Below are 23,738 nucleotides of genomic sequence, written 5' to 3'. Positions count from 1 at the left end.
GAGACACCATTGGCAGGTGTTTCCATGCCACCAAAAAATGTGTTAGGGGTATCGGCCTCTCGAGACCAGCCTCTGGTTGCTCTTGGACCATCCGAAGAAGGAGTGAGACACTGTGATAGAGCTGACACTAAGGAGCGCCCACCCTGAGAAGTGCAGAGCCCCCAACCACTATAGGTGGTGAGGTGGTCTGCCCCCTGCTCAACGGATCTTGGCTCAGGGAGGACACCGAATGGTGCTTTCACTGTCCAAGGGCCCTGGGAAGTCTGACTCCCAACACGTCCAGACTTCCCTTTATCCTTCGCCTTCCTCGAAATAACTATAGATCTTGTTAGTATTTTAGAAGAAAACTCAGGTTGAGAGCGTGCCCTCCAGGCCCTCATTTTTTGTGGTGCTGGTGGGGGGGGGGGGTGATGAGGAGAAAACCCCCAAAGGAGCCATAGCACTTTGTTTTTACACTGTCAGATGATTTAGACGCGACTGACGCCCGAAGAGCTTCTCTAAGCTGTTCGGACGTTGCTCCTCCGCCATCTAAAAAATAATTTAATAAATCAGCCTGGTATGCCTGCAGCACTGACATAGTATGCAGACATCCCACTGATTGACCTGCCGTCATGTACACTTTGCCAACTAGATGTGAAGTACCCCTCAGAGGTCTAGAAAAAACAAAGAAGGGACCTAGCTGTTAAATCTTTCTCTATAAAGGGCATATTTTTACATGCTGTTTCCCCCAGCCCATGAATTGAAGAATAAATAGCAGTTTTCTTTTCATAAAACATGCTGATTAAGGATTATTCCACCATTTAATCACAGCTACATGCAGTTCGAGGCAAAAGGGCAGGTCCCTTTGTGAAGGATTTATTTTATTAGGTAATTCTCTCTCGCTAACCTACCCAAGAGCCGCAGCTCTTGCTGCTCTTGTGTTGCCTGCCAATCAATGGCGTCAGATCTGTCAGCAGTATGGGACATAACCTCCACTAACTCCTTATATTCTACTGACTGGGGTGGCAGATCCCTCTACCCTCTTTGTGTATGTTGCGGTGACGTATCCATTTCCCCGGAAACAGAAGACGCTGCCCTCCCCCAAGGTGCAGAAGAAGCCACAGCGCGGGCTTCTGACACTCCCGAGAGAGGATTGGATCTCGCGGAAGAGGCAGAGAGAGAACGGAGTCCGTCTCCATCTCATCAGCAAGATGTAGCTGCGATCCACACGATTTAAGCTGACACCCTGCCTCAGCACGAGCGAGACATAAACCGCGAGGAGTACAAGCCGCGGGATCTTCTCGAATGCTGACCGAGAATGCTTCACACACAAACACTGTAAGCACATTTCGTGTGTGTTAACAGCTGTAAAAAGACATGAACATGGTGGCACACATGATTTAAAGTTTCTCTGTTCTGCCATAACTCATTTTCAGTGGCTTTCGTCAGTTTTTTTTTTTTTTGTATTTGTGTGTGCAGTATCAGTATTGAGTTGGACAAAAAAGGGTGCATTCACTTGCGTGCTTCTTGAAAGCAAAGAAGTTACATCTGAATGTTCAGTGCAGGCTTTCATACTTCCTGGTCTGACGTTCACGTCGCCGCGTGCACACGAGTGCTAACGTCACCGCTAAATTTTATTAGATTGATTTCACATGTGCTTCAAGACGCGTATAAAAGAGGTGTTCCCCTAGTGTCCTGCTTGGACACAGTGTTGCAGTTCCCTTGAAGGGGGAACTAAACAGATTGACAAAATCAAAGACATACAAAGCAAAGCAGAAACAATTGAAGCAATTATGCACTTGCACAAATGCTGGCAAATATATTTTGAGGTCGCATAGATAAAATTTGCAACCAAAACGGTCACAATTTCGAGCCCTGAAAATGCAAATCAAGAAAGCAAAGCAAAAAATAATAATTAAGCAAACAAATAAAAAAGCTGCAAGACAAAACAACAAACTGAAGCAAAGGAAAGCAAAGCAAAGGCAATACAAAAAAATCAAAGCAGAACCCTAAAGTCAAGCAAAACAGCATAAAATCATAGCCAAGCAGAACAAAACAAAGCAACAAAAAGCAAAAGAACAAAACAAAGCAAAGCAATGAAGCGAAGCAACGAAGCAAAGCAGCAAAGCAAGCCAAAATAAAACGCAACGCCAGTGACACCCGAAGCTCAGCTTGTCTTCTGGTGAACGTCTGTGACTGTAATGCTGATAAAGTTCTGTACACATATTATAAGAGAATATCTGCTCTTGAATGCCCTGTTTTACTGTCTCTTATTATGCACTGCATGCACCGAATGGCTGATTTTAGTGGAGACTGAACATCTGTTGTTGATTAAACAGTCACACTAAAAGTTTCATGAGCCATTCAAGCTGCGTTTAAAATGCAGAACACACAGCTTACCACATGCGCTAATAAGCAATTCAAGATATCAGTTCGCAACCTCATGTGCCATACACAAATTTGGGCAAAACATCTGAAACATTAACACAATGATAGCCTCAAATATGTTAATTAGTAATTAGTGTGAAATTAGTAGATCAGTAGAAATTAGTTCACTAATGTCATAACAGGCGGAAATCTCACTATGCAGCCTTAGGCTACAGCTACAGAAGTTTAAACGTAAAATAAGTTGCTCTGGGTATGTTTTGTTGATTGTTTCAGATGACAAATACACTAGAGGGCGCTATCTACATTTTTGTGAATCTGAAATAATTTACTTGGGTACTTTAAAATATTTTACTAACGTTTTTTTGTACGTTATCCGATATACGTCATTCTTGTACACATTTAATTCAATTCATGTTTATTTATATAGCACTTTTTTACAATGTAAATTGTGTCAAAGTCGTTTAACATAGAAGTTCTAGTAAAGTCCAGATTTCTAAGTTGAAGTTCAATTTAGTTTTCTGAGTGGTTTAAATTCTACTGCTAAAAAGTTCAAACACTGAAAAACAATTTCACCGAGCGCAGCTCCACAAGTCCCAAACCAAGCAAGCCAGTGGTGACAGTGGTGAGGAAAAAACCTCACTAACTGACAAAGTGAAGAAACCTTGAGAGAAACCAGGCTCTGTTGGGCACGACCATTTTTCCTTTGGCCAAACTTCCTGTGTGGAGCTGCAGTCTAGGCGCTGGAGGCTGGAAAACGCTGGACGTCTATCGTGGAGAACTGCAGGTGTGAGTAGGTCACTGGGGCTGTTCAGGCTAGCCCACAGGATCAATGCGAAGACTCGTCTGTCACTGTGATTTTTCAGAAATCAGTCTCATGCACTCCACTTCTTCATGACCACCACAGCATCAGCTTAGGATGTGGCCTGGTCCAGGATTATGGATCCCTTGGCATAATTTTTTCACAGGTCTTGGATCACATTAATGACCTTGCATAATCTCTGAGGGGCCTCGCGATGAGTGTCCCCAGGTGGAAATAGAGAATTAAGAAAATAATTAGCATAGCTGCTGTTCATGATGTATTTAAACAAGATGCAAAAATGAAGTGCTATAAATGAATATAGTAGTTATATAAACAAGCAAAGAAACAAACACATCCATGATTGCTTTCAATCACATCCATTTGAGATTTCAAACGAAAATGTAAGTGAAAGGTGCACTACAACCAGGTAGATTTACCTTGATTTTGCATTGCTTTTATCTCTTGTGTGGAACTGTGCTTTACCAAACTTAAACCCAAAGCGCAACACTGTACAACACCATACAAAGTGAGCTACCGAGCAAACTGACCACACTATTGTCCATATAGAGATAGATAGGTGAGACAAACGTATTAAAAATCATAGACACCAAGTTGTTTTGTGCTATTCATTTGATGTACTGCTAAAAATGCATGACAATAATACTTCATTCACTGACAATATGTCCTTGTTAATATCATTAGTATGAAAAGCAACAAAATTTGTTGGCCCGTATTGTTCATTTTACCTAGAATCCTGTCAAACGTATGTTTTAGTACATTTTCCTGTTTCACTAAACACTGTTTCATGCATGCCAGGCCAGTAGGTGGCAGTGTCACAGTGTTTCTTAAAGGTGCCATAGAATGCATTAAGACATTATACACCCAGCGCAATAAGGCGCAAGACGTGTTTGCCCTGATGTGTTGCTATTTTCTGACCACCGCAACCTTAGTTTTCCAATTTTTCGCCACGTTGTTTAAATGGCAAATCCATTTGCACCACTTTGTGGACTCATGGGTGTTTCGGTCTAGAAAAGAGGTGTGTTAAGGTGCATTGTTGGCACAGTGCTATTTTGAGAAACTAAAATAGACAGCTGAAAGCAGGTCTAAAGTCCAGCACGGAGTACATTAGTTGTGTGCCTTAAACGCGTACACATTGCTTAATACACACAGGATGTACCGCAATATGCAAGTATCTTTACAAATGAAAAAGAATAAAAGGATTAAAATATTACAAAAATTATTATTTTCTACATAAATATAAAAACCACTGCCTCCATGTATTCTTCATCTCGGGGGGCTTTTTCAGTTTATTCATGACAACTTCCTTTGTATAATGTTATTATTGTTAGTAGTGTTATTTATTATATGCATATTTATATGTGTTTTATTAAAAACAAGCTTAGATTTGTTCCCCTGTCGTGTTTAGGTCCATATGGGGCATAGGACGTGTGTTTGAATATAACTCAGCTTTTTGACCACACTTCGTTATTATTGTACATTTATTTGTTTGCTGGAAATAAGGACTGAATTTAGAAATAGTTTTGAAACAAATCTTTGTGCTTAACAATCGAAAATAATTATGTAGGCTAATAGATGTCTGTGCGTACAACACCATTTCCTGATCCACGAAAGAAAGAAAGAGAAAGTGAAAGTAAAGGCTGATTGGAGGAGGCTCATTCTTTATCCTTGTGCTGCAGACGATCTGTTTTCTCACTAGTGAAGCTTTTTCCACTTGCAAAGTCGGCCATGTAAACAGCAAAACACCATGGCGCGACAAACTGACTCTTAAAGGGAATCTTAAATGAGACTCTTATTGGATTATTCTCAAAACACACCCATAACTCAAACAGAATAAAGAGAATAAACTCAACCCTGTTAGACCATGCGCTGCAGCACAGAGCATATTTTTCTGTCCTTAAAATAGCAAAAGTCAATTCGGACATGCCCTTAATGCTTTTGTACCCTGCACTTTAGACTTTGCACCTAGATTGTTAAAATAGAGCCAATTATGTTTAAATTGTGACTTATGTAATTGCAAAAAAAGCCCATTTTACTAGCCCGTTTAGAACCTTAGGCTTTACCCCTAAACTTGAAGTTCTGTTTTTACCTCATTTGGAAGGGTCATGAATATTAATGAGATCTGCTCTCGGCTCATGTCTCTGATGCTCACACAGCATTATGTATTCTGAAATATGCGTGCAAAATACTTCAGTTGTCACATTGTGACGTTCACAATAGGATTCAGTCTGTAGGCAACCAAGTCTGCTCATCCATTACTACTCCTGAGTTATGTGTTGTGAATGACATATAGGCTAAATAAATTATAATTATACTCAACAATAGGTACAGATGGAGATGTATTTAGACTTGTATTTTGAGGATTTAACGTTTAGTCTGTGTTTTGGTCTGATTTTCCTGATTTTCACCTGGCTTTTACACTCACATGATGTACAAGAAAGCAAGGACACCGTGGTGTTTCAGACTCACTGTATGTCATGTACTAAACCTTTCAGTCTATGGCACTTTTATCATTATATCATTAAAAATGCAAAGCAATGTAACAACATGAGAAATATATTTTAAATATACTTTTAAAAAACAGATTCTGCATTTTGAAAAGAGCCAGATTCTGTTTTCTGCTAGTGATTCATGGTTTTCATCAAGCCATCTCTCTTTGTCTCTGCGTTTAGCACCTGTGAGGCATTTGCCCCCTGATAACTGTTGCCAAGACACCAAATCAGTCACCGGCACTTCATTGGCACACTGGGCATTCAGAGAGGAAACTGGGCCATTTTAGATGTGTTTTTACAAGCGACAAGACACTGCTACTTCTCAGATATTTGAGGGGGAAAAGATCTTTATAAAAATCTCAGAACATTGGCGAGATGGATCCATGTGCAGTATTAAACATTTGTAATAAATAATCCAAAACAAACTCACAAGCAAACGAGGCTGGGAACAGGAACAGACAGCTCCACATAACTCAAATGTACAATTGCAGCAAAAGGCAAACACTGATTAAATACAAGGCGCTTAAATACATGAGGGTAAACAAGATAATGAGAGGGTGGTGAAAGTAACAATGTAACAAAGGAGAACAGCAAAGAATAAAGAGAAATCTCAAAAGTAAAAATGGGCCGGGCAAACGGGATCATTACGGTGATGCTACATGACAACTACAATCTGTTTTTATCCAAATAGTTTCTTAGTTTTTAGACTGTTGTGCATGATGAAGTCACAGCTGACGGAATTATCAATAAGGGAATTATCAAATATGCTTCGGTGTATGAGCAGAAATTTGCTCTAGAGCCATTTCAATACATAATTTAGTTTATATTGCATATTACTCCCTATCACACTGCCCCACACCTTCATTAAAAAAGATAAAAAATGCAGAGAGTATTTAAACAGATTACTAATTAATAATTTTATGTAACATTCGAATATTATGGCATAAAGCAGCATTTGCTTGTCTGATTTATTTGAAGGAACTTCCCTGAAACACCAGGTGGTGCTAATTGGACACATCATCAATGATGAACTCCAGGTAATGGGGTGTTTCAAGTCTATGATCATCAGACACCCTCACCTGGGCCACCCAACTAGGGATCAGTCCTCAGCTTGTGTCCAAGTGACATGCGACACCATGGATCTCTCTTTTTGATCCACTGCCGCATTGAAGGTTTTTCTGGAGCTTTGGTGTTGTTCTTGATGTTTCTTGCACTCCTATAATGCAAAGGAGACTGAATGCATGATGTAAGGACTGGCCAGCAAATTCCCTGTGTCCCATCTTATTGGGATCACAGCTTCAATTAGTTTGCCTGTGGTACTGGGGAGACCCCTATCCCCAGAGGGTGAACCCAGATTGGTGGCCACTGGAGGCCACCTCGCGACCAGTAACAGCTGTCCCCTGTACCAAGGATGAACCAATGCCCACCCAACCACTTTCTCCAGATGCCTGGGCTTGGCTACCCAGCTGCATTGTCCACGATCCAGTGCCTCGCAGAGCTCCCACTTGAACCATCCAGGTGGGGTGATGGGAAGATGCGGGATGGTGATACTGAATTTGGGAAGCTCATTCACCCTAGCTCATCACATCATGATCTCTGTGTCTACTGGAGCCTAGCCCATTGAAGTGGGCATGGTGCGAGACTTACCCATCCTCATTCTTCTGGGAAGAGACTGGCTGGTGCTTGATCAACTTCTTGTGGCCACAGTGTAGCCGGTTACCAGATTGAGACTACGCCATTGACGCTGAGCCCGAGGACCTAGGGACTGCAAAACAGCATTCCTAATTTTGAGAAGCAACAGGGAGAGGGGATCTAAAATCTGAAAATAATAATAATAGTTATGACCCAAATGTGTATATGGATCTGTTCCAGAAGATGTGGGCCGGTGGCTCCTTTGGCTGAGAGCAGCTCAAAGATAACCACCTAAAGAACTGCTGGTCTCAGGTCTGTGTAATGGAGCGAGTGCCAGCACCTCACCCCCGCTCATACTTCATAGTGGAAAATGAATGCTTTACCTGACCTTGGCTGAAATCCTCCTGGGGCCATGAACACATCATCCTGACTGACTAGGCAAGCTCTTTCATGTCCCAGCTGATGGCGGAACTCTGCCACCTACTCAAGGTAAAGCAGTTATGTATCTTTGTTTACTACCCACAGACGTACAGTTTTTTGGAGCATTCTTATCAAATGTTAAAGAGGATGCTGATGCATGTGGTGGCAGAGGATGGGTGTGACTAGGACCTCATGATCCTGTACATGCTTTTCAAACTTAGAGAGGTACTGCACGCATCCACAGGCTTCATCCCATTTGATCTCCTGTTTGGTCAACAATCCTGCAGCTTACTGGATGTCACAAGGGAAGTCTGGGTATAATTGCAGCAAAGCCCCGACCCCGCTACTGTAGATAGGATAGAGCGAATCACATTCATCATCAAAAAACATCTGGTGGAGTCCCAGCTTGCCCAGAAACGGTACTATGATTGGTCCAACCAAGCACATGAGTCCCAACCAGGCAATAAAGTATTAATCTTAGTTTCTCCCCAAGTGGATGAACTACTGGAGCAGCTTGGCAGGGCCCGCTATATCTGAACATTAGATTTAACAAAGGGCTATTTGGCAAGTCCTCCTCTGAATCCAGATAAATGACTGCATTCAGCACCCCAATGGCCACTGACAGTAATGCGTCCTTCACTTCGGACTGCATGGGGCACCAGCCCCCTTCCACCCTCACCCCTAACCCCAGGAAGTGTCATCTGGAGGCCTTATCTGGGCCTTTTCCAGTCACAACTGGCAAATTCGGGTCGGTCCAATGTGCACTGACACCCAGCATCAAATCCGAGGTACAAGCCTTTCTGGGTTTAGCTGCTTAATGCCCAATTTCTCTGCTATACCCAGCCCGTTGACAGACCTGACCGAAAAGGGGCAGCCAGAGAGACTAAACTGGAACCCAAAAGCAGAGAAGGCATTCACAACCTTAAAGCTTACATTTTCATCCTCTCCTGTTCTCCATGCCTTGGACTTCGGCTGCCCCTTCATCCTGCAGACCGATGCTTCCAACACTGGGATGAGGGGAGAAGAGCACCCGGTCGTTTACATCAGTCCAAAGCCTGTCTGAATCCTCTGTTTGAATCCAAGTGCACAGCCTTAGAGAAGGAAGCTCTGGCCATTAAACGGGCAGTCCTGGGGCTGCAGTATTACCTGCTGGGTAGAATGTTTACCCTGATTAGAGATCATCCACCACTGCAGTAAATGTCTCGAGCCAAGGACACGGATGCCAGGGTAAATTGATCATTCTCATGCTCCTATACTTCAATTTTGAGATGAATCATTGGGCCGGAGCTTTCCATTCCAACCCTGATGATCTATCCAGGATGTGGTCAGGATAGACAGGTTTGTCAGTAAAGCACCGCCACAACACATCTACTGGTACCAGGACATCACTTAGGGCGTGAGACTGGGATGCGCTACACAATGCCAGACCAGCGTCGCCCTGGATACCATCTGATCAGCACAGCATACCTGCCAGTGGCTAGTACATGAACCCAATGAAGACTGGTCTTTATGAGCAGAGCAAAAGGAAAGACTAATATTTGGTTGTCACTTCACACAGATATGAGTGGCTGAAGAACGGCAAACACCTGATGTCTGCACCTTGCGGCATCTGGTGGAGATCATATGCTTAATATTATCAATAATTAGCATTTATTTTCTCCTAATGTTTGTGTGGGTTTCCTCTGGAAACTTTGGCCTCTCCAAGGCATCGCTAGTCTCTCTCACAGGACATAGTCACTTACAGGACATCACTAGTCTCTCACAGAGATTACGAGTCTCTTAAAGGACATCACTGGTCTCTCACAGAACATAACTAGTCTCTCACAGACATCAGTAGTCTCTCACAGGAAGTCACTTGTTGAGTTTTGAATCTTCCACACTAACAGAGAGGAGAGTTAGTTGAGAGATGAGTCATATTCTGTTGCTGTAGGAGGTTTTATATTTAATCTGATTTAGTGTTCAACATGTTGATGACAGAATGAATAACCACATGCAGTAGCATCAATACAACAGGTCATGAATGGATTTTGGTTCTCTCTTACACAATCCTACAACCTATTTTTAGGAGCGTTGTACTCTTCTTTATGAATCGCACGTCTCTCTTCCACATTCTTCCCTTCAGCCTGTGACTCATTCAGCAGTTTTATAATAGTGTGCTATTTGCAGCCCAGGCTTTTGATTGACGGATCATATGTAGATTTTTTTCTTTGCCACATTTAAACAGAATAAGCCATTTTGTCATGTTGGCAAATACAAACAAACTGCAGGTACTGCAGCTTTTCACAGCAGGTCTATAATCCTTTCTTTAAAAATAATCCAGTTTTTAATCCAGTTTGAGGTCAGTGTGACTTGATTTGGTAATACTTTACTTGAAGGAGATGTTTATAAGACTGTCATGACACCTTTATAATCATGACACAACACATGCCATGAATATGATGGAGATTTTATGCATGCTTACGACAGCTGTCATTAAATGCTATTAGCTCAGTTGTCATTTTAAATGCAAAGACGACATTGTTTGAGATGTTTTTGTTATGACAACTTGACATAAACAAATACATCATAACCTTGTTTCCAAGACAACATAACTTGCCATAAATCTGTCTTAAACATACTCGTCATGAGGCCATTATAGTTATGTCATTAATATTTTTCTGAACACTTTTGTTATTAAAATTTCTCAGTAAAAATGTCAATACTCTAGCAAATGATTTTATAAGAGCGTCGTTAACATTTAATGACATTTATTGAAATTCTAATGACAATTTCAATTAGCACCACTGTAGTTGGTATTATATAAATGATGTATATAATTAATAACACAATTATCATGGCCTCATGACAATCATGTTTATGACAGATTTATGACAAAGATTTTATGTCATCTTGTCATAACAAGGAGACATCAAACAGTCATATTTTCATTTAAAAAAATATAAACGAGTGCATGACACTTAATAACAGTTGTCCAGTTGTCATAAGCATCCATAAAATCCCATTCATATTCATGAATTGTGCCATGCCATGATTATAAATGCCTCATGATAGTTTTAAACACCCCCTTCAGGTAAAGTGTTACGCTTGATTCTTCCAAGCCATTGTTTAATGGACCAAGCTGGATCAGCATCAGGTTTTGTTTGCACCAGTTATAAATTGGAGCAAGAGGCAAAATAAGGAGAATTAGCTAACATCTGCTAACGAAACTGCATGTGACATTAAACTTGAATGATCCACAATCTCTGCTTCCTGATTTCCAGATATGGGCTGCTCTGTGGATGAATAAAATGGCTGACAGGCACAAAGCAGCTCAAAGTCTTCTGATTGACAAAACAAAGACTACAGCTGTCAATCTCAGAGAAACGCCATTCTGTCTTCCAGAGATTATACAGCGAGATCTCTCAGAAAGTGACAGTCAGTGAAAAGATTGCTTAAATTGAGATATAAAGTTATATAAGGGATAGAAAGTTCACACTATACTGCTTAGATTGTAACTAAATCTATAGTTGCTAATTTTCAGATTTTCCTATTTTATAATAAACTCAAATGAAATGCATATTAGGAAATACTATATTATTCACTTATTCATTTTCTTTTCGGCTTAGTCCCTTTATTAATCAGGGGTCACCACAGCGGAATGAACCACCAACTTATCCAGCATACGTTTTACACAGCGGATGCCCTTCCAGCTGCAACCCATCACTGAGAAACACCCATATGCTACCATTCACACTCATACACTACAGACAATTTAGCGTACCCAATTCACCTAGAGCGCATGTCTTTGGATTTGTAGGGGAAACCGGAGCATCTGGAGGAAACCCATGCAAACACAGGGAGAACATGCAAACTTATAGATTAGATTATTCTAAAATAAAATAGCTAAAGAGATTCCTTTAATCTCAAAGCTGCATTTCCAACATCTCATTCTTCTTTAGTAATAAGTTGTATACATTCAAATCAAATACATAGTTTAAAATACAAGAATAATCTAAATATAAGCACTTTTAAATATAAGAATAATAAATGTTCAGGAAAATATTAATAACTGAAATGAATCAAATGTAAATAATTAATTAATTGAGGCTTTTCCTAATACAGCAAACCTGAAGGGATGCAAATTATTAAAACTACAATTAAAATTCATCAGTATCACTGCAGTCTTTAGTAACGTATGATCTGTAGAAAAAAAAAGTTTAAAGCAAAAGTTTTAAGTTAAAGTTTAAAACAATTGCAAATGTATTTCCTACTCTATTAGCATCATATATCTATCTTTGCAAACTGGATATATAATAAATTGTATTTGTAACAATGAGCACAGACAACAGATTCATTTGTGTTCAATCCAACTACCAAAGAAGTAAATAAAAGAAAAAGTTCCTCCACAAGTAATTTGTAGGCAGTCAGTAATGACACATCAAGTCTTCTGACACTGCCATTTTTGTACATTGATCAGCTCAGTTTCTGCAAACTCTAATTAGACCCTGTTGGTGGCTTCTTGCCAAGTTGATCTTTAGAATGGTGTCGGGCAGTCATTCCAACAGATCAATCTGATTGGCTGTTTAGATTAGCAAATCAGAGCACAAAGAAAAGTGAAAGTGATGTAACTCAAGAGAGCAGACAGATGACATGATGCAGCTAAACTCATAATGAAGTGGTGGTCCAGAATGCAGAAAAAAATATTCAAGTAAACAAGTAAATATTCAAAACATCTGTATATCCACAATCCTAGATTTGATTTCCCCTTGTGTAGTATGACAAATAGACAGGTGTCACTGGTTGATTTAGACAGTTACTTAATCTCATGTGAGCACACAATGTATTATAGTATAGTTGCCTAATTATAGTTGGCCTTTGGCTGTAGTGTTTGCCAGCAGCTCTCTATAGCTCTCTGCAGCTATAACATGGTTGAGGCTAAGCAGGGCTATGGGTGGGAGACCACCTAGGTAGTATGAGAAAAACAGTATGTGAACCGAGTAGTATGTACATATTAACAGTATTAGACAAAATAAGCAAGAAGTACCTGGATTACCTACTTCTTCTGGCAAGATTCTAAAGTGTACATGCAATAGATGCTATGCTATCTTTGAGACAACGGGTCCTTGATTTAACCAAAGTCAGGCAAACAGGGTTAAACAAATTATGGCAGTACTCTGAAATGATGGTAAGATTTCCCAAAAGGAAGATGGAAGAAGTGCCAAAAATATATACAACAGTGTTATATACACAAAAAACAAAAGGAAAATAAATACTGTGCAATGAGAAAACAAACCAACAAATATTTACAGGCATCAATGGAGAGTTTGTCTTAGAATCACTCACTGTAATGCCTTGACTCACCCAGGAAGGCAAAGAGGATAGCAGGATTTATCAAAACACGTAGATTTATTTACAAACACTCACTTGGAAGGACATCAAGAATACAGGAGACACAGGAATGACAAGGGGTGATGACAAGACACAATTGAGAATACCGCACAAAGACTAAAGCAAACTAAGGGATATAAATACACAGAGGATGACTGAACTGATTGAAATGATACTGATTGAAAACATGGGGAAGGTCACATGGTGAAGGTCACATGATGAACACACGAAACACAGGATCTGGCAGTACCCCCCCCCCCTTTAAAAGGCGCGTCCTCGTGCCTTAAACAAAATAAAAAAGGGTGAGAGGAGGTGGTTAGGGAAGAGTCTATGGGGGAGGAACCAGGAGATGAATTGGAGAACGTGAAAAGGAAGAGGTGGCCAGGGAGGAGTCACAGGAGAGAGGAGGCAGGAAGGGAGGTAAAGCAGGAGGAGTAGGACCCAGGACACAGCCAGAAGGACGGCCCAGGGTGGAGTCGACAGAGGGAGGAGCCATGGAGGAGAAGTGGTCGCCAACTCCAGGGGGCCGACTGTGGGAGACGCCACAGCTGGAGGTGGAACCTAAGGAGGAGACAGAGAGCCATAGGAAGAAGGTGACGTCGAGGTCCCGGAAGGCCGAGGTGGAGCGGATGGCTCACCCGACCGAAGCAACAACACAGGTCCGGAATCCCACAGCTGAGCCAGAGCAACAGAGGACCGCGGCGTAGCTGGAGGGAAGGAGGAGCTCAATGGAACTGGCAGGATGAAGGGACGAGGTGCAGCTGGAGAAGAGAGTCCAGAGGTGCAGGCAGGTTGACGACTGACCAAGGTGGAGCCGGAGGGACGAGGGAGCCTGGTGGAGCTGGTGGGCTGACGTTCCCTCGAGGAGATGAGGGAGGAGAGAGCCAACGTGGAGCCAGACTTTCTCTTGGTGTGTGCATTGTCCATGTTAATGGCCTCTTCCCTTGGGGCTTAACAAATGGGCATTTGATTTTCAAACAGGACAGGCTATCATTTTGTGCCCTTGTTGTCGACAGTAATAACACACCAATTTTTGTCTACAGCTTTAGTCTGTCCTTGCACTTTATTTGAGTCAATAACCAGTTCAGAGACATTGTGGGAGTGTTTAACTGTACATTTTGTGTGTTGAGATACCTGACAACCCCGTTGACCATTAACGTATTGCTGGACCAGCTTAGCCACTTTCAGCCCAGTGGTCGGCTCAAGTTGCTTTACCCAGGCACGAGGCTTAGAGGGAAGATCTCACAGTAACTGCTCCAGCATGATTACCTCACCGATCTCCTCCTTCAAATGGATCTCAAGCTTCACCAAATATCGATACATGTTTCCCAGTCAGTGGTATGTCTCTGTTGGCGTCTCACCCATAGGCATAGATGATGCCCAGAAGCACTGAGCATAGGTCTCAGGATGCATGTTAAACTTCAGGAGCGCCTCCTTAGTAATATTAGTCCTTGTGGCAACACGCATGTCCTCACAGAAACTGATGAAGGATAGTTCAATCTGTGCATTTCAAAGACCCAAAAGGCTTGTAAGGCCCACACTGATTTGGTGGTGCAATCTTTACAGTCCTTACAGATGGCTTAGCAGAGATAAGTTTCTTTCTATAGGCTGGGAGAAGATGTACAAAACAGTGATCAGAAAGTCCCAAAACCAGACAGAGTGGTATGCATTATTTACGACAGTGTAGCAGTAATCCAGTCTGTTACTGTCTCTGGTGGGACATGTGATATCCTGTTTGTATTTAGGCAGTTTACAGGTTAAATTTGCTCTATTAAAATCTCCAAACATGATGATTAAATAGTCTGCATACTGTTGCTCTGTGTTTGCAAACTGAATGAGGGAAACTTGCATGGCAAATTCGAAAGGCTTGCAGTTAATGAAGAGAGCTTCCAATCAGGGCAGCACATCTTCTTTAACACATCACATTTGTACACTACCTTTCGTTGATAAACAAACGAAACCCTCTCGCATACCTGGTCGATTTCACAATGTAATCCACTCTGAATTGCTGTAACGCTGTCTGGAATAACTCTATTCAGCCAGGTTTCTGTGAAGCACCCAGGAGTAGATTAAGAAAATTCCTTGTTCTTTTGTTTGAGAAGCAACAGTTATTCTGTTTTGTTGGCAAGGAACCAGAGATTTGCTAGATGAAGGCATTTCCATCTTCTTGAGCATTTGTATAGGATTACAGTTTTTCCAACTAGAATGTCCACTACGAGTTCAGAATGTTCAAAAAACAGTGTTGTGTCTTGTGTCTATGACTTACCCTTCAGATAAGCAATTCTATGTGGTGTCTACACAATTTGGGAGATTTCTTTATGGCCAGTAACTGTGAAGAGTATGAAAAAGATCAATGAATGTCTATTAGTTGGCAGAGCGCAGCTTCCACAGATGCTGCTAATCAATCATAGCAAGTATAAAACCAGAATGTGCAGAAGAACGAACCAGACATTTAGCTTTAGAAGCCTCACAGAGCAACTGAAGAAAGCATCTGCTAACCTTTTTTTTTTCAGAGAGTTCAGGGATCACAGAGTTCTAGCATCCAGGGTGGGTGACATTGTGATCTGCAAGGAACTGGGTCTTCTCCTGTTGTCCCATTCGCTGGGTGCCTAAAAGAGCCGTTTTGAATAAAAGAACAGAATCTCCTAAAAGAGCAACACAGTCGAGCAATGCATCTTTTAAAGATCTTTTTTTTATATATTTAAACCATGCTTTTTCTCTCCCCGAATGATGGGCACATGTATTGCATCACATACCTGGGGGTCCAGCATGTGGAGGTGGTGCTCATGGACAGCTCATACCCTCATTGTTAGGCCATGTCTGTTGTGCAACTTAGGTTACCTTTGAAAAAGGATACGCCACCCCTGCTGTTTCCCACAAGATGGTTAACACTGTGGCAGGCCTGAGGGTTACAGAGGGGGATAATCTGTCACCTTCAGGGTCACGGACCCCTCGCTCCTTCACAGTGCGCTTTATCCAAGCATCGGATGAGTCTTATGGTTCATCCTCCTGGATGGCCGCAGTCACACTTGATGACACCAGGGACCAGATATCCATTGCAGCATTGGAGGGAGGGCTGTCATGTTCTGATGATTGTTCAGACCCGCTTCCTCTCTCTGTGGTATTAAGCAATGTTCCGGATTTGGAGTTGAACAAGATGGCCATGTTTTCCCAGGTGCTTTGGTGTTAGAGCTGGGGGTGAATTCAGTCCCTTCCCTGCCGCTAGATCAACTAGATGAGTGCTACATGAAGGCCAACAAGAGGTGCAAACCCTTTAATCCCCCAGCCCTTTCTTCCCACAGGTGGACAATGAGCTCAAACAGGCATGAATGGCACCTATCTCCATCTCTCTGCCCTCACTGCACTTGATGGCGGAGCAGCCAGGGTGTATGAAGCTATTTCCATAGTGGAGTGCGCTATTATGGTCAAGGCATGTCCACTTGGAGGACGAAGCTCCCATCCAAGGTGTTTAGGGTATCTGAGTCTCTTATGGCCAGAGCCTACACCGCTGCTGGCCAGGCTGTCTCCAAGCGCAGGCACTGGCCGAGCTGCACGAGGGTGGTTTCTCCTCAGGCACAATGCATGAGCTCCACAAGGTGACTGAATATGCTATTATGACCACCAAGTCAGCCGCTCGTGCCCTGGGGAGGAAGTTGGCCACATTAGTGGTCAAGCAATGAATGCCTATGAGTCAGTTACCATTAGTACTTGAACCTAGCCAATATGCACAACATTAAAAAGCCGGCCTGTTCGACAATACCGTTGCGGACTTTACCCAGGAGTTTGCGGCGGTAAAAGAGCAGTCAAGTGCGATGGGTGAAGCATGCAATCAAGTTGGTCCCTCCAGCCAAGATAAATAGCAAGTTTTACAGCCCGTACTCCATCGTGCCCAAAAATAGAGGTGGGTTACAGCCTCTCCTAGCTCTGCGCAGGTTTATGCAGGGTGCATGCACCGGTGTGTCCGTCCTTGGGATTTGTTTGCAGCAATAGACCTGAAAAACATGTATTTTCATATCTCAATTCTTTCATGGCCTCGGACGTTTCTACTTTTTGTGTCCGAAAGACGAGCATGGCAGCACAAGGTCCTCTCCTTCTGGCTTTTCCTGTCTCTGCGGGTTTTCACCAACCACACCGGGAGTGCCCTAGCTTATGTCAGTGACTGGCTTATTCTAGATCTGGCACCTTGACCAGTTTGGGCTTCAGTCAACTGAGAGAAAAGCAAGCTCTCCCCCGTGCAGAGCGCACCTTTTTCCATATGAAGCTGGACTCGATCTCCAGGATGGCATCCTCTTTGGTAAGGCTGGCGCTATCCTGACAGAAACTATTAAACAGAAATATAGTGATCCCACTGAAAATTTTTCAGAGGCTCTTGGGGCATATGGCATCTGCAGCCACTATCACATTGCTTGAATTGCTCATATAAGACCACTTCAGCAATGGCTTTTACGTTTGGGTTTCCAAATGGGAATGGCAGACGGGCCATCACCCCCGCTGTGTCACCGCACCCTCAGTCATTGGACTGGCCTTGCCTACTGCCTTATGTCTCACTTTGGTTGCCATCTGCTCCTTTAGAGTCATATGCGGCTAAAACGCAACTTACGCTCCCAGGAGAATGGAGACTCCATCATGGTGCGGTCCAGCTGATATGGGTGAGCTTCTGGGAATCCTACATCCTGAAGTGGAGTCTATTTGCTGCCTGGTGCGCTTCTCGCCGAGACAACCCCCGGACATGCCAGATTAGTGTTGTGTTATCCTTCCTTCAGGATAAGCTGGAGCATAGGCTGTCACCCTCCACACTGAAGGTTTACGTTGCTGCCATCTCCATTCACCAAGATGTGGTGGATAGCAGCATGCTGGGGAAGCATAACCCAATCATCCAGTTGCTCAGAGGCGTGAGGCGATTAAATCCATCCCAACTTTCTCTCATGCCCTTATGGGAACTCTCTGTAATCCTCATTATCCTTGAGAATTCTGTCCATGAAGACAGCTCTGCTGGTTGCATTGACATCGATCTAGTGGGTCTGGAACCTGGAGACATTTTTGGTCAGGGAATCATGCCTGGAATTCAGGCTGGCCTACTCTCATGTTATCCTGAGCCCAAGTTTACTACCATGTCCTTTAGAGATCAGGTGGTGAACCTCCAAGCAATGCCTGCGGAGGAGGCAGATCCAACCCTTTTTATTGCTGTGTCCCATTTGTTTATTGCACTTTTATGTGGACCACATTCAGAACATAAGATCTGAGCAGCTCTTTGTCTACTTTGGTGGTCGGCAGAAGATAAGTTTCATATCAAAACAGAGGTTGGCCCACTGAATAGTTGATGCCATCGCTCTCGCTTGCTTGGCCCAGTACAATGTCTGGTATGCCCCTATTGGGACTGGCATGCTTCCCCAACATATTGTGGTATTTCTAAAAATCCCTAGTCTACAGTTAGCTTGGTAAAAGATTAAGTATGACTCCCTAAAATATCTCAATTATTCCCATATTCTGGTAATTAAAGGGCCTGAGGACATTGGAACGTTGTGTTCTAGGTGATGCTTCTGTGCTGACGATATGCTTCACAAACTTCTAACCAATTGTATGACGGGCATAGCTGCTGTGGCATTTTTAATGCTCTCAAAGTATCTTTAGACACATGTTGGACTTCCCTATCTGAAGGTGAACATCCTGGTTACATCTGTAAGCCATGGTCTCTGAAGGAGGGAACGGAGACATGGTGTCTCCGTTGCTACAGCAGCTGGGTCTTTAGCTGCTAGTGTTTAACTTCAGTGATCAATAGTCTGTCTCACTCTCCTGCACATGCTGGTAATATACATGCTATGAATAATTACCAGCACCTGTAGGAGCTGCACTCTGCCAACTCGTAGGCATTAATCGGCCCATTTTCATACTCTTCAAAGTGAGAGGTCATCTAACGTTCTCCCAAAGAGTGTTAACACCACACCTCCGTTCTCTCCTTCTGGACATGTGGGTTACAGCATGCTCTTTCCTAGTAAAAATAATTCGAATAAAATTATTTATAACATGACAAAGAAACAAAAACAACACAAGTACAGAGGAGCTCCAAATCATGGCAGCCGTGCACGACTACATCTTGAATACTTGAGTTCATAGATTTACAACATAGATTTCACTCAATATCTGAAAGCATTTAATGTTATAATGTTACTTTTTGAAGTTGTTGAGGGAGAAAAATAAACAGAAATTAAAACCAATACCCCCTTGACTGTAAATTGCAACCAAAAGCGTATGTAGCACCATATGAGCATTTTGAGTGCAAAATAAATTGACTTTTTTTTTTAAATAATCTAAATATGTTGTGTTTTTGTCTACATGTTTCACAAAGTCTTGATAGCCAGGGTACCCTTTAAAATCAAAAGGTTCAAAATCTACCCATACTCCTGAAAATGCTTAATTTTCTTTGAAATCTGACATACTGTTGATTTGTTTGTTTTCATAGCGACAGTAACATATACACCAGACTACAAGAAGACTCCTCCACCTGTTCCTCCTCGATCCACCACTAAGCCGGTGATTTCCGTAACAGCCCAGAGCAGCACAGAGTCAACGCAAGATGCCTATCATGAGGGTCGGCTGCCCCGTGGCACAATTTGGGCACAGGACAGCCTTGGCCGGGTCATATACAACTCCACCGACAGCTTGGACAGCGCTAAAGCTGTGACGCTTGCAATGGAGTCCGCTTCTAAACGCCTCACATCTGCAGGGAGCTACAGTTCAGTCCAGACCTGTGACAAGGCCATCCTGGTGTCCAAAGCAGAGGAATACCTCAAGACTCCACGATCTTCCATCGGGATACAGGTAAGCCTCCTTTTTAGCGATCTATTAGCAAATTATTTTGTGAAAGCATCATTCGTGTTAACACAATTTATTGAGTGCTTCTCAATTATTTTTGTGCATCCTAACTTCCTTTCCTTGTGCCCTAACTTCACCCCTTGCGGAAGTGGGAGAGGGACACAAGTAAAAGATGTCAGGACAGTGGGATTGACAGCATGTTCATCTCTATACCCTAATCCTTTCAAAGGGTTTACCCTCTGGAGTGATAGTTTTGAAAAGATTAGGGTTTAAGGATTAGATTTTCCAAAAGGAATGTGCTGTTAGACACCAAACAACTTCCCCACGCTAATGATCATGGAGGTGCAAAGTGATCATCAGTTGTACCCCTTGAGTTGAACCAATAGTTTGCTCACATAAAATTACTTACAATTAATTATAGTTATAGGGTTTTTTTTTAACAAAAGTTATTAAATTGTAAAATTTAAAAACGCTTAAACATTTTAAAAGTTAACAGTTTTTCATCACCTTCTGGCATATTTCTGTAATGTAATGTAAGTGATCAATGAACATACCAGTGAATAAATATCAACAATTTATTCTGGTGAACGAACTAAAAATTAACCAATCCCTTCAAAGAATCACAATTTCCACCACTACTCCTTATTGTCATAAAAACTGACACTGCCTCTTGGTGAACTCATTGACTTGCGTCTCGCCTCCAATCCAAAAATAGCCAACGGCATTCAGACAGTGAGTCACCCACCCAGAAAGTGCACACAAAGACTCCTCATATAGCCAGATTCTGTGGCAGAGAAGATGAGATTGCAGATTGACCCTGAACAACAAAGATTAATGATGCCGCTTCTCTCTGTGGGCTTGTTCATACAGCAGACCAACAAGCAACCGCAGTGCACAACAGTGGAGATGAAGAAAATACGACACCTATAAAGCTATGGATCATTAGCAATCAAATCCACAAAGGCTGAAAGGACTTATTTAGCTAAATCTAGAACTCACACCTCCCGACAGTTAAATCGCTCATCTAAGAAATTCATTTGATTTTATATATGATGAGGCACCAGAAAATTGAACCTGTTTTCCCTTCTAGGTCATATAATACTGTCACTTTACATTTAATAAATGAGTTGTTCCAGAGCTTTAGATTAATATTTTTTTTACATATATTTCTCTTACATTCCCTGGGAATTCAACCCAAGACTTTGGCATTGATAGCATAATTCTCTTCTATTTGAGAAGCACTTTAGAGTGATACTGACTCTGAGTCTACAGTATTCAATGCTAAACATTTTTAAAGATAATACTTGTTTTTTAGGGTGTACTCACACTAGGCCATCTGAACCATGCCTTGGTGTGTTTGACCCTCATTTCCCAGTCAATTTGACAAGTCTGAGTGCTCCAAATTGCACATAGGCACAGTTCGGTTGGGTGGCCCTGGCCCGGTTGGAAGAGATGTGCCAGAGCATGGTTTGGTTGGGCTTTGACATGGCACATTTGTAGTATGAGTGTAAAGCGCACTTGAGCGTGAAACTGAAGATGCGACTTCACTTTTAAGAGACTGTTTTATATGGATGTATTAATCATTTTTACTTTTCAATGAACGCGAACTGTCATAGTTTATCAAAAATGCAAACCCCTCACTGCAAGTCAGCTGCCACCTTCAGCAAACTTCCTAATTCGTGCAGCATGATGACTTTTATGATAATTTATGACTGTCAAAACTTGTGGATCTGTTAAAATATTTGACTGTCACTGAATCCCAAACAACTAAAATAATACAATCAATATAACCAAAGCAGTCTCCACTATGCTGAGCGAGAGTGCTTCACTTCCTGTTAAACTGAACAGTCGCATAATTGATGACGTAAGCATGCTCCAGCTTGGAAGTTAAAGATGCAGTGTGACTGCAGACTGAGGGGGGTGAGGGGGGCAAGCACGACACGGCATGGTTCCAGGCAACTATGACTAGTGTGAGTACAGTCAACTAATTGATTCAAAAGCAACAGGTTTACTTAGTGTTGTAAGTAAAGTCAACTAATTGCTTTGAAAGCAACAGTTTACTCACTTTTTAAAAGTAAAGTCAACTAATCATTTTAAAACAACAGGTCTACCCCTGCTGAAAAATCCAGCTTAAACCAGCCTAGGCTGGTTAGCTGGTTTTAGTTGGTTGTACAGCCTGGTTTTAGAGGGGTTTTGGCCATTTCCAGCCTGGTCTTAGCTGGTCAGGCTGGAAAATGATCAGTTAAATAGTTGGTTTTGACTGGTCATCTCCCAGCCTGACCAGCAAAGACCAGGGTTGAAATGGCTGGAAACCAGCCTGGAAATGGCCAAAACCTCTCTAAATCCAGCCTGGTCGACCAGATAAAACCAGCCAACCAGCCTATTCTGGTTTATGCTGTTTTTTTTCAGTAGGGACAATTTTTTTTTTTTAACTAATCGCTTTAAAAGAAATGAGTTTACTCACTTTAATAGTACAGTCAACTAATTGCTTTTTACAGTGGAGGCCTGTAGCCAGCCTGGTGAAAGGGGTGGTTCTTTTTTCTCACAAAGTGGACCTTTTTGCAGTTATTCAAATTTTTTTAATGTAATTATGAGGTTTAAATACCACATTTTAGTGACATTTTAAGCACTATTTTTAGCAGGATTAGCTTGTTGGGTGGTCATCATAACCACACTTTTTGAGATACCAAAAACATTTGCTAAATATTTAGAATAAGGAAATATGAAAAAATACTAAATTAAAAAAGAAATTCAAATGTATTACATCATACTGTATATCATTATAAAAAAGGAGTCTGTTAAAGGTTTAAATAAATCAAAACAAAACTGAAGCTTATTGTCATTTATTTGGCAAATAACAAACTGGCCAGCATGTTCAACTTTCCACAGTCAGAATTTGGCCATCTGAATACTAAATAAGATTAAAACATATTAATGATGTAGAGCTTTATGATTTTTAAAATCTCTTTTGTAAAAAAGTACATTTTGAAAGAACATGGATAACAAAAAAAGCCTAATTAGTATGAAAATTAGCTTTAATATGGGCCACTTTTGGTGCTTTTTTAATAGTTATTTTTTTCTTTCAAAAATAAGAGCCAAGATTCAGAATTACTTGTAGTAAAAGATGACTTCACTTACGTCAGATCCAATGTTTGTTTTTTTTTGTTGTTGTTTGCACAGTTGGACTATAATTGTTTGTATTCATTAGAAGCCTTTGGTGGGTTATTTTCACAATTTATGATGGCATAGCAGTCAAAATAAGAAAATTAGCTCATGTATGGGACAAATTCTGGACCTTTTATCGGTCGGGGGTCGGTCTTTCTAACCACCCGAACTCCTCCTTGGTAAGGGCCTTCAAATGTAACCATTTTTCAACAAAAATATGTAAAAGGCAGAGAATGATAAAATCTAAACATCTTAGGTGCTTCAAACATTTGTAGCATTGAATTCTTTTTGAGTGGGAATAAATTGAGAACATTACAGACACTTTTAAGTGAGTTCAGATGACTTCCATGAAATGAAAGACGAAAGACTTCTATGTTTACAGCACTAGCTGTGAGAGATACAAGACAGAAAGTGCATCAATAAGTCATAAACCTCCAGAAGACTTTGAGCTTGCTTAATATTCATCACTGTATGTTCATGATGCAATTTACAGAGTCTCATTAGTCTGGATGCTGAGAAGACTGTCACTGCCAACTTATAATAAGCAAGTGAAAAAAAAAAGAATCAAATGAAGGTGAATATTTTAAATAAAAGAATTATACTTAAATAAGCCTGGTTTTCAATGATTGATTACAGTCTAAAACAGTATTGCGAACTGTAACTTC

General features: G+C 41.5%; 1 protein-coding gene across 1 annotated transcript in view; it reads left to right on the top strand.

Annotated features, from left to right (window-relative positions):
* The window catches only part of LOC130247893 (disks large-associated protein 2-like), a 142,426-nt gene that overhangs the window by 100,311 nt on the left and 18,377 nt on the right, over positions 1–23,738 (top strand). Inside the window, exon 5 of the mRNA XM_056481382.1 lies at positions 19,556–19,914. Within this exon, the coding sequence (XP_056337357.1) occupies positions 19,556–19,914 (359 nt within the window). The remainder of the gene's footprint in view (positions 1–19,555; positions 19,915–23,738) is intronic.

This window comes from Danio aesculapii, chromosome 20 (assembly GCF_903798145.1).
Source record: "Danio aesculapii chromosome 20, fDanAes4.1, whole genome shotgun sequence".
NCBI classification, from domain to species: Eukaryota; Metazoa; Chordata; class Actinopteri; order Cypriniformes; family Danionidae; genus Danio; species Danio aesculapii.
Note: the sequence above shows the minus strand (reverse complement) of the source record. Positions and strands in the feature narration are given on the sequence as shown.